The sequence below is a fragment of the Ichthyophthirius multifiliis genome (assembly GCF_000220395.1).
Source record: "Ichthyophthirius multifiliis unplaced genomic scaffold scaff_1120509251045, whole genome shotgun sequence".
NCBI lineage: Eukaryota > Ciliophora > Oligohymenophorea > Hymenostomatida > Ichthyophthirius > Ichthyophthirius multifiliis.
The window spans coordinates 55173-66490 of NW_004086256.1; the positions used below are offsets into that span (position 1 = coordinate 55173).

Below are 11318 nucleotides of genomic sequence, written 5' to 3' on the forward strand. Positions count from 1 at the left end.
ACATGTATAACATTTTGTATTTATTTTCTTACTTTTGATTAATCTAAAATAAAGAAGATTTTAATTGAAAAATAATTTTTATTTTATGGAACGATTTTTAGTTTATTGCAAAGTTTAACAATATTAACAAGTTTATTTCTTGTAGTTTTGCTAAAAAAATAAATAATATAAAATATGAAAATTTAAACCAATAATACTAATAATAATTCTATTCTTAATTAAGACAATAAATAAAATATTATCTTTTTTTAAAACTGCGAAAATAATAAGTCTACCGCAAAGGAAAAAACAAAAAAAAATAGTCTAGAATAATCAGATAAAATATTTCTAAGTAATACATAAAATGGAAAATTTATATATTTTAATTAAACAAATTAAAGTAATTAAGATGAAGATTAAAATGCTATTAGTTAATCTAAAATTATTGAAGAAAATAATAATTAAGATAAAACTGACGCATTTAAAAGTTTAAATTGATTAACATAAATTAAGTATATATATATATATATATATATATGTATTAAACAAAACAACAATAAATTATCTTTAATATTTATCATATTTTTTTTAAAAAAGAATAATAATATATATGTTAATTTTATTATGAATTTTAAAAATATATTTTATTCATTTTAATAATAAATTTATTATATTTTATTGTCTTTATTTGATTTACTATTTATTTTTTATTTTATTTTTATTTACATATTTAATTTTTGATTAATATTTTTATATTTTCAATTTTTATCATATAATATCATATTTGGTATTCCGTTTTCAATAGGATATTCTTATCCACAATTTTAGCATATTAATTTTCCTTTAATTATATTGAACTATTTTTTTTTGTTTATTTTTTTTAACAAAAAATAAATATTAAATCTCGATTAATATAAAATTTATTACTTCAATAAGTATTCTATGTAAATCTTTTAATGACTCTTTATCTTAAAGCATTTTTTCATCGAATTTATTTGGAAAGTTATCGTTTTCTTATAACTAATTATTTATTTATGGTAAATATTTTTTATTATTATGTTTTACTTAGTTGACTGTTTAACTAAAAGCTTGCCAATTTAATTTTTAAACAATTATTTAAATTAATTGTTTATTAATTTCGGATTCGATAAGCTTTGATTCTATTACAAATATTTTTAAAGGATAATTATTTATCGTACAATCCTTTTTATTACATTATAATAAATTATGTGCAATCAATCTCATTTTTAGTATTAATATTTATATTTTATTTTTATTAAAAATATATTATATAAATTAAAATTATTATTTTTATCTTATATAATTCATATATAAATTAAAATTTATTAATTAAGTTTTTTCATAAATATTAAAATAATAACATTAACAAAAATAAATTATTTAATAAAAATAAAAATTGTAACCAATTTATATAATGTTAAAATTCTAATTAATTTTTTATAAATATATTATAAAATGAATTAATCATCATAATTACTTTATAATCATTTATTTACATTCATGTTTCATTTTTTATTTAAAATTATTAATTAATATTATTATATTTATGATCTTAATTGTTTAATAAAAATTTACCTATTATTTTAATATCTATAATAAGTTTTTTTATCATTATTATTAAAAAAACAAATAAACTCAATTAGCAAATAAAAGGTACGAACAAAACAAATGGATTAAGTAAGGCCTTTTTTAAAACTGAATTTTTTTTAAAAAAAATACACTAAAAATTAAAAAAACTATACTAAAAAATAATATATACTTTTTTTATAAGAAGGATCCGACACCAACGAAATTAGCAAAATAAATAAAAGTAACAAAAAAAGTTTATACTATAGTAAATCCTGATTTATATTTGCCACTTTATCCTTATTAAATTCGGTTATTTCTAACACTTATCTATCCGAATACAGCTTAAATATATATTTTTTAATATACATTTAATATTATCAAAGCATTATTTTCACTATAATGGGCAATCTAAATATTAATTTTATTATTTTAATTTATTTAATGGATATGGTCTGTTTCTAAAACTATATTATAGGAATATTCATTTTTTTTATTTATCAAATCAAGTGTTTAGTAATTATTATTTAGTAAAAATCCTAAGTTTTATACTGTAAAGAAATAATCACCACATTTTTATCAATATATTCACCAGTATTAATATAAATTAATCAATTTGATTTAATTTGTTAAACATAAATCAATGTAGTACTAAAATTCACTACTCTATAGAAATTTCATTTTTTATTTTTGAAGTCTGAAAAAGAATAGAAACACCAGATTTTAATATTTAATATTTAATATTTTATTATTTAAATTAATTAATTTCGACCTAATACTTCATCTACAATTTACTATCGAAAGGAAAAATATTAATTATATCAATATAATAAATAAACTACTTAGTAAATCAAATTAAAAATATATCAATCCTTAAAAAACATTAACATTCGCTTTTTTACTTTCTGATTATTAATTTAATAAGCCTTTATTAAAAAAGCTTAATAAACGATAAAATCGTGTTTTTACATTTGTAAAATGATTAACTATAGAAAAATATTTTTTTTTACTATTTTTATATTATATTTTCAAAATAAATTGTTTTATCATTTTTAGATAATTATATATAAAAAAAAAATTTTAAATTAAGATAATATTATTTTTAATGTAATATTTATTATAAAAAAATTAACAATAAATACTATAAAAAATTTATAAAAAATAAATAAGTATAAAATTAAAATAAATATATTAAAATATAATATATAAATATCTTAAATAAATTAAATGTATTAAGAAAAATATAAATATAAAAAATAAATTAAATATATAAGTATATATAAATATATATATTTATATATTTATTTTTTTATTTATTATTTTTTAAAAAAAGTAAACAATTATGAAAATTTATTATAATATGGTGTGCAAATAAAATAAAAAAGAGAATAAATAATCTTTAATATAAGTAAACTCTCATTTCTTCTTATTTATAATATCCTTTACTTAACTTAAATCTCCCATTAAATTACTTTTGCTTAAATTACTATTATTATTATTACTACTACTTCCTATTTTTTCAAGTAATTGTTTTTCTACTTATTTTCTTAAAACATTTTACTTATAATTTTTTTTATTTATAAAAAATATAATAAAAAATAATAAATAAATATTTACATATATATAAAAATATATATAAATATATACATATATACATATATATAATTATATATATTTTTATATATATATAGATTTTTATATATTTATTTTTTTATATTTGTTTATATATATGCAATTAGAAAATTAATACATCTACACTAGTTTTATTTGTATTCTATGCAGGCTTCTTTAATAATTCTATATAAAAGTTTTCTACTTTATTAGCTTTTACTTAAGGATTTTACAAATGTTAATTTAATTGTTAAATGCTTCCTGCATTAATTTGACTAGCATTTGGATTTGTTTAAGTTTATAGTTTTGACAAACTAGGAATTTATGTCAAACTATTATCTGTTCCAGCATTATTTTTATCCAAAAGTCCCCTCAAAAATTCTTAGTCATCTTCACATGTAGTTTCTTCTCTTTTGAGATTTTTTGATTATGGTTTTAATATTACTTCTTCATATTTTTTATTTTATTCAACAAATTTTGAATAACTTTATCTTTTTTTATTTTTTTTAATTAATAATTTTTTGTTTATAAGTATTTCTTTTTTACTTTAATATTTCATAATTATCAAATCCTATAGGAATAAAAATACATTCTTAGTTTACTATTTCAGCTTTATACTTAAGCTTAAAACCATATAAAATATGTAGAATATATTCATAAAAAATATCTAAATTATCTTTTGTTTTACAAGAAGTATATATTAATGAAGCCCCGTCTTTTTTATTTTTTATTATATAAATATATATTTTCTATTTATAAAAAAATACAAGTAATGCAAAAATTTCTTAATGAATATTAAATAAAATCAGATAATTCTATATTTGTTTCTTGGAAAGAATCAGACTTTTTTAATGGATTTTTTATTAATTTTTTATTTATTTTTTAAATATTTTATTTATTAAAAAAAAAAAAAATTATAAATAGTTTTTTTATTACTTTACTACAAACAACAGTAATAGGTATTCCTATATTTATTTTCAAAACACCTTCAGGTAAAGGAAGTTTATCCTAAAAAATAAATATATATATATAATAAATTTATAAATCAATAATAAATCATAATTTAGAATTTAAAAAATTTACATTGTTATTTTAAATTAATAATAATAAATTATATAAATAATTACTTTTATGTTTTGCTTATCTTAGTAATTAGAAGCTTTTTATCCTTCGTCAACTACTAGTTTACCATTTTTATCAAAAACAGGTTCTTTATAATTTCTTACTTATTTTTCTACTTTATCTTTCATTTAATCAAGTGTATCTAAACTAATATTTAATGATTATAATAATTTATTAATTGAATTAATCCATAAATCTAATTCTTCCATTATATTCCATGGCTTTTTAAAAAATATATATAAAATAATATTATTATATTATTATTATTATAATTTTAATTAAATTTAAAATTACTTAAGATAAATCCGTTATAATAACAATTGAAGTATCTTTTAATTGATTTTAGTTTAAAACTAATTATATTAAATCTCTTTTTTTTTATCAAAATACAATTATTATATTAAAATAATTTACATTTTATCATAATTATCAATTACATAAAAATTTAATTTAGCCATAGTTTCTTTTTTTTAAAATAATTTTTTATTTTATTTTCATTTATATGTTTTGGTTTTTATTTTTTTTGCATTTAAAAAAAATAATAATAATAAGATGTTATTAAATTATTACCATCATCTAAATCATCTATATTTTTAACATTTAAATATATATATTCCATTGCAGCTGCTGATGCAGAGATTCTTAATTTACCGCTTTGTATATCATTGTTTCCTTAAAATTTATTTAATAATAAATTATTTTTTAACATTTTTATTATATTTACTTGTTTTAGGAAATGTTGAGGAAGAAATATCGTGAATCGAATCTAATAAAGTTCTTTTTCCTGCATTTTTTGTACCCAAAACTATTACATTTTTATTTTAAAATCTGCTTTTTTATCCTGCTTCTGTCAATATATTATTCCATAAATTTTCTTTTTTAATATTTGATGCATTATCAATATTATTTCTCATTTATTTAAGATATTAATTACTATTTTATTAATTTAATTTTTTTTTTCTAAAAATTAATATAATAAGAATTTAATATATATTTATATATAAAAAAGAAGAATTAATAAATAAAAACAGAATTATTTTATTTTACAAATAAATAAAAACAAATTTTAATTATTTTTCAAAAAAAAATAAAAATTATCTTTTTTAATTTATTTTTTAATTGAATTTTTTTTTCTTTCATTTATAATATAATATAAACAAATAAAATAAATTTAAAAATAACATTATTAATCTAAATTAAAATGTAAATTAATAAATTTAAATTTTATTTAATAAAAAACAAAAAACTTAATAAATTATTTATATTTTTTTTTTTTTTAAAAAAAAAAAAAAAAATTTCCATTTATTTATTAATTTTTTTTATTTTCAAAAAATATTACACATATAGTAATCACCATCTTTGATTGTTTCAATTTCAATTTCTGGATTTATTATATCTTTTTCAGTTACAATACTTTTTCTTAAAGAATATTCCATCAATTAAGTATCAGGATCTATAATAGCGATATTTTTTGATTATATAAGTGCGTCATTATCTTCATATTATACATTTTTTATCGATTTTTTAATAGAATAGTTTTAACTTTTGAATTCTTATTATTAATACTAAGGTGCTGTATAATCTAAAAAAGCCACATTTTTAACAGACATATTTCTTACAGATTTTTTGATTTAATCAACTTCGTAAATATTTGGGCTAGGAACATCTTTTATAATTATATTTTATTAATTTAATGTTTTAAATGTTTTTAAATCATTATTATTATTTAAAATATTAGTATTATTATATTATGATAATATATTTTAGCTTGCATTTAATCCATTGTTTGTATAAGATACTGTATTATACATGTTCTAAGGAGGAGTTTAATACTAATAAGTATTATTTATAACTGCACTATTTGCAGCAGAATATGTACTTCTAGAGTTTGCATACTTTTATACTACTGCTTGATACTGAGCATCTGTATATGTTTCTTTTTTTATTTTTAAATTTAGAAAAAATAAAAATAAATATTTATTGTATTTTTTTTTTTTCCTTTCTTTTTTTTTAGTATAAAAGTCAGTAATTTTTTTTTTTTATATATTTAGAAGTTTTTTTTTTTTACTTCTAGCTTTATTGTCTTATAATGAATTTTACATTTTGACTATTTATTTATTTTTGCTTAATTACTTTTTTGCTTTTTTGCTTTTTTATTTTTTTAGAATTGAATATTATATGTTTTGTTTTTATTTTATCGTTTTATATTTTTTATATTATTAGTTTTGTTAAAACGTCAAAAAGTAAATTATAAAAAAAAAAATACATATATCTTTAAAAATGAATAATATAACATATACCTATATTAAAACATATGGTAAATAATTAGGTATTGAATATATTTATAAAAATAAAAATAAAAAATAAAAAAAATAGATAATTATTTATTTTAACAAAATTAATGGTAAATAAATTATGAATGTAATTAAAATAAATATATTATATATAAATTATTAAATTAAGAGAAAAAAATATATAAAAATAATTTTATATATATAATGTATATAAACTTCGTTTAATTTTTAGTATTTTATATATCTTTTTATTTTAAAATATATAAAAAGTATAGCCTTATAAAATTAATAAATTCTTTTTATATATAGAAAATTATATTAGTATATATTTCTTATTTATCAGATCCGATTCATAAAATATATCATTTAAACATTAAAAAAAAAAAAAAAAAAAATATATATACTTAACAAAATAAATAAAATGGATGAACAAGGAAAAATAGATGAAAATCTTTATTCAAGAATGATGGGCGCGTATGGAGTCGAAGCAGTTGGAAAATTAGTAAAGCTTCGTATTTTCATATCCGGACTTCGTGGAGTAAAAAAAAAAAAGCTTAAAAAATAAAATTAAAAATATAGGTCGGTATTGAAATTGCAAAAAATCTAATCCTAAGTGGACCTTCAGTAGTATGTCTACATGATGATGGTTTATCTTAATTAACCGATATGAGCTGTAATTTTTACTTATAAAAGAATCACATAGGTTAATAAACACGAGCTGAGGCATGTTTATCTAATTTAACTGAATTGAATCCTTATTGTAAAGTATATGTTCATAAAGGATAAATAACTCCTGAATTATTAAACAATTTCGATGTAGTAGTAATTACAGACGAATATAGATAAGACAGACTTATTGAAATAAATGAATATTGCAGATAAAATCAAAAAGGTTTTATATATTCTGGAATGTTAGGTTTATACGGTTTCACATTTGTCGATTTCGGGGAAAAACATAATATTTTCGATACTAATGGAGAGGAACCACGAAATTCAATAGTAGTGGGAGTAACTACTGATAATAATGATTGTATAGTGACTGTACATGAAGATAAAAGACACGGCTTTTAGACTGGAGATTATGTAACTTTTAGGGAAGTATAAGGAATGATTGAGTTAAATGATTAAGTTTTCAAAATAGAAGAAAGATCACCTTTTACTTTTAAATTAATAACCGATAAAGATGTTACTTAGTTCTCTAGATATATAAGGGAAGGGATTGTAGAGTAAGTAAAAATGCCTGTCACTATGTAATTTAAGAGTTTAAAAGATTCCCTATAACACCCATATGCCCTAAATAAGAATGAATTAGATAATTGTGATTGGGAAAAATTTGGAAGACCGGAATAATTACATTTAGCTTTTGTGGGCTTATTAGAGTTTTTTAAATAGACTGGAAATTTACCTTAATTAAATAGCGAAAATGATGCCTAGAAATTATTCTAGATTGTAAAAGATTCTAATGATAAGAATAAGTAAATGGATGTCGAATAAGTCTTAAGAGTAGAAGAAATAGAGGAAAGTTTAATTAAAAATGTCGCTTTATATTCTAGAGCTTAAATTTCACCTTTGGCAAGTTTCTGGGGAGGTATTGTAGCTTAAGAAATTGTTAAGTTTACAGGAAAATATACTCCTTTAAGACAATGGTTACATTATGAATGCTTTGAGGCTCTCCCAGAGGATTAGAATGTAAATAGGAGCCCTTTGAATTCCTAATATGATGATTATGTGAGTATTTTTGGAAGAGATTATTTCCAAAAGATTGCTTAAGCGAAAACTTTTTTAGTCGGAGCAGGCGCTTTAGGCTGTGAGTATTTAAAGATGTTCGCTTTAATGGGTTTAGGTGTTGAGAATGGAGGAATTACAGTAACTGATGACGATTAGATCGAGATGTCGAACTTAAATAGGTAATTTTTATTCAGAAAAGATAATATAGGATAATCTAAGTCTGAATGTGCAGGAAATGCGGCTAAAAAAATGAACCCGAGTTTGAACGTAAAAGCTTTAAAGGAAAGAGTTGCACCGGAAAACGAGAGAATTTTCAATGATTAATTCTGGGAAAGCCTTGATTTTATTGTAAACGCAGTAGATAATGTAAAAGCGAGACTTTTTGTAGACGGAAGATGTGTATGGTATGGAAGACCACTTTTTGAAAGTGGTACATTAGGTACAAAGTGTAATTCTTAGGTTGTTTTGCCAAGATTAACTTAGTCTTATGGAGATTCAGTTGATCCTCCAGAGGAATCTATACCTTTATGTACTTTAAAGAACTTCCCTTATTAAATTGAACATACTATATAGTGGGCTAGGGATTATTTTGAGGGAGTTTTTGTTGAAGGGCCTAATGATTGTGCGAAGTTTGTGGAAAATTAGAAAGGTTATTTGGAAAAAATTACTAAGGAGTTAAAAAATAAACCTGGTATGTTAAGAGGAAAACTTGAAATTATTCAAAAATTAGTTTAGGCTTATAATTAAAATTCTTATGAAAGTTGTGTTGAATTAGCTATGCATATGTTTTAGGAAATTTTCCATAATTAAATCTAATAATTATTATATTCATTCCCTTTGGACCATAAAACTGAGTCGGGATAACCGTTTTGGTCTGGACCGAAGAGACCTCCTTAACCAGCAGTTTTTGATATAAATGATGAAACTCATTTTATGTTTGTGTAGGCTACAGCTAATATTTATGCTCATATTTTCGGGTTGAAATATTGCGAAGATAAAGATTATATAAGGAAAATTAGCTAAGTGGTGAAGTTGGAGGAATTCAAACCAAAAAAATTACTATAAAGTTAGATGATAAAGGGTAAAATAATCAATAATAAGAAAATAGAAGTGATGAAGATGAGCAGGTAATTGATTAATTATTAAAAGAACTTTCTAATACTAAAATTGTGGCGAAAAATCATATGAATACAATTGAATTCGAAAAAGATGACCCGACAAATTGGCATATAGACTAAGTTTCTGCTGTATCTAATTTAAGAGCCAGAAATTATAAAATTAAAGAAATATCCAAATTTAAAGTTAAAATTATTGCAGGAAAAATTATACCCGCACTCGCGACGACTACAGCGATGATTGTTGGGGCTGTAGGTATTGAGATTATTAAACATATATTGTAAAAACCTTTAAATAAAATGAAAAATGCGTTTATGAATCTAGCTTTGCCTTTATGGATTTTCTCAGAACCTGATCCACCTATTAAGGCTAAAGATAAAGAATATGATCCTATTTTAATGGGAAAGGTTAAGGCTATTCCTCCTGGATTTACTACTTGGGATAAACTTTTTGTTAAAGGACCTATGACTATAGATTAGTTGAAAAAATATTTCAATGAAAAATATTAGGTAGAAATTTCAATTATGAGCGTGGGGAAAGTTTGCCTTTATAATTCTTATTAATCAGATTCTGCTTAAAGGTATTTTTTTTGGTTTTTATTATATTTTTTTTTTAATTAGATTAAAAATGGATGTCACTGAGGCTGTGGTGAAAATTGGAGGCATTAAAATACCAGATTATAAAAAATTCTTAGAATTAGAAATCTGTGCAGAAACTATTTCAGATGAACCTTGTGATGTTATAATGCCAACTATTAAATATGCAATGAAATGATTATTTATTTTATTTAAAAAATATAAATATTTTGAAAATATTTAATAAAAAAAAAAATATTTATTAAATAATTTAATATTTATTGAATTTTATAAAAGATTACTATATATATATTATTCAATATTTAAAAAATTTATTTTTATTTATTGATTATTGAATATTCATATATATAGAAAAATAAAAATTAATTTTGTATTAAAATAAAATATTAATATTTTTTAATAAATATTATTTTTTATCATATTAAAAAAAATTATTAATAATTATTATAAAATCTCTATTATATTTAAAAAAGACAATAAAAAAATAAAAACAAAATAATAGTAAAATAAATAAAAATAGTAGTAAAAATTAAATATTTACAATAAAAAAAAATGCCGGCGGAGGGGATTGAACCCTCGGCCTCGAGATTATGAGACTCGCGCTCTAACCAACTGAGCTACGCTGGCTTAATAAAATTCATAGTATAAATATTTATAAAATAATATAAAAAAAAAAATCATTTTTTAAATTATTTAATAATATATTAAAAATAAAAAAAAAAATATTAAAATAATTTATTTAAAATAAATTATTAAAAAAAAATATAATAATATTAATTAAAACTAAAATTAATTTTTTTATAGTCATAAATAAATCATAAAATTATTAAAATATATATATATATAGATATAAATTAAGAATAATATTTTATTTCTATTATATATATATTTTTTTATAAAAATCTAATCAAAAAATATAAAATTAAAATTAATATGTAATAAATGTAAAAAAAAAGATAAAAAAAATAATAATATATAAATATAAATATATAAAATTAAGTATAAAATTATATATATATATATAGATATATTATATTTACATAATATATTTATAATATTAATTATTTCTTTTTTTTTTAAAAAAAATTATATTCTGATATTTTTTTTAAAAAAAATCTAATTATATTTCGCTTTTTCTAATTTTCTTTCTTATATTTTCATATTTTATATATTTTCTTTTAATGTTTTATTATCTTTATTGTTTTATTATAACCCATAATTATTATATAATTTTATTATATTCTTAATGTAAAAACAATTAATTTTAATTATTACTATTTATTAT

General features: G+C 18.5%; 2 protein-coding genes and 1 non-coding gene across 3 annotated transcripts, besides 27 other annotated features; 1 reads left to right on the forward strand and 2 right to left on the reverse strand. All coding sequences in view use genetic code 6, as the record gives it.

The window, feature by feature from the left end:
- The first annotated feature begins 492 nt into the window (after positions 1–492).
- Positions 493–517: a microsatellite.
- Positions 518–597: 80 nt separating this feature from the next.
- Positions 598–657: a microsatellite.
- Positions 658–687: 30 nt separating this feature from the next.
- Positions 688–730: a microsatellite.
- A 516-nt stretch (positions 731–1246) lies between these two features.
- Positions 1247–1328: a microsatellite.
- Positions 1329–1706: 378 nt separating this feature from the next.
- Positions 1707–1748: a microsatellite.
- A 540-nt stretch (positions 1749–2288) lies between these two features.
- Positions 2289–2322: a microsatellite.
- Positions 2323–2739: 417 nt separating this feature from the next.
- Positions 2740–2854: a microsatellite.
- Positions 2743–2773: a microsatellite.
- Positions 2745–2855: a microsatellite.
- Positions 2749–2858: a microsatellite.
- Positions 2859–2966: 108 nt separating this feature from the next.
- Positions 2967–5213, reverse strand: IMG5_134070 (light intermediate polypeptide 2, putative; the record flags this gene model as incomplete). Its single annotated transcript, XM_004031903.1, has 10 exons — positions 2967–3126; positions 3317–3668; positions 3724–3892; positions 3945–4020; positions 4114–4185; positions 4305–4520; positions 4594–4669; positions 4714–4762; positions 4870–4971; positions 5024–5213. 10 exons carry the CDS (start codon positions 5211–5213, stop codon positions 2983–2985), a joined length of 1446 nt encoding a protein of 481 aa, XP_004031951.1. The 3' UTR covers positions 2967–2982.
- Positions 3145–3212: a microsatellite.
- Positions 3145–3241: a microsatellite.
- Positions 3161–3220: a microsatellite.
- Positions 3176–3240: a microsatellite.
- Positions 3184–3256: a microsatellite.
- Positions 3227–3282: a microsatellite.
- Positions 3233–3283: a microsatellite.
- Positions 3233–3297: a microsatellite.
- Positions 4033–4062: a microsatellite.
- Positions 4033–4077: a microsatellite.
- Positions 5214–6471: 1258 nt separating the features above from the next.
- Positions 6472–6516: a microsatellite.
- Positions 6517–7014: 498 nt separating this feature from the next.
- Positions 7015–10363, forward strand: IMG5_134080 (ubiquitin-activating enzyme e1, putative; the record flags this gene model as incomplete). Its single annotated transcript, XM_004031904.1, has 4 exons — positions 7015–7131; positions 7173–9402; positions 9471–10017; positions 10058–10363. The coding sequence occupies 4 exons, from the start codon at positions 7015–7017 to the stop codon at positions 10209–10211; spliced, it is 3048 nt and encodes a 1015-aa protein (XP_004031952.1). The 3' UTR covers positions 10212–10363.
- Positions 10364–10513: 150 nt separating this feature from the next.
- Positions 10514–10569: a microsatellite.
- Positions 10515–10561: a microsatellite.
- A 17-nt stretch (positions 10570–10586) lies between the features above and the next one.
- IMG5_134090 lies at positions 10587–10660 on the reverse strand. Its single transcript has one exon. It is a non-coding gene; the product is annotated as a tRNA-Met (tRNA).
- Positions 10661–10746: 86 nt separating this feature from the next.
- Positions 10747–10797: a microsatellite.
- Positions 10748–10799: a microsatellite.
- Positions 10800–11089: 290 nt separating this feature from the next.
- Positions 11090–11157: a microsatellite.
- A 53-nt stretch (positions 11158–11210) lies between these two features.
- Positions 11211–11243: a microsatellite.
- The last annotated feature ends 75 nt before the right edge of the window (positions 11244–11318 follow it).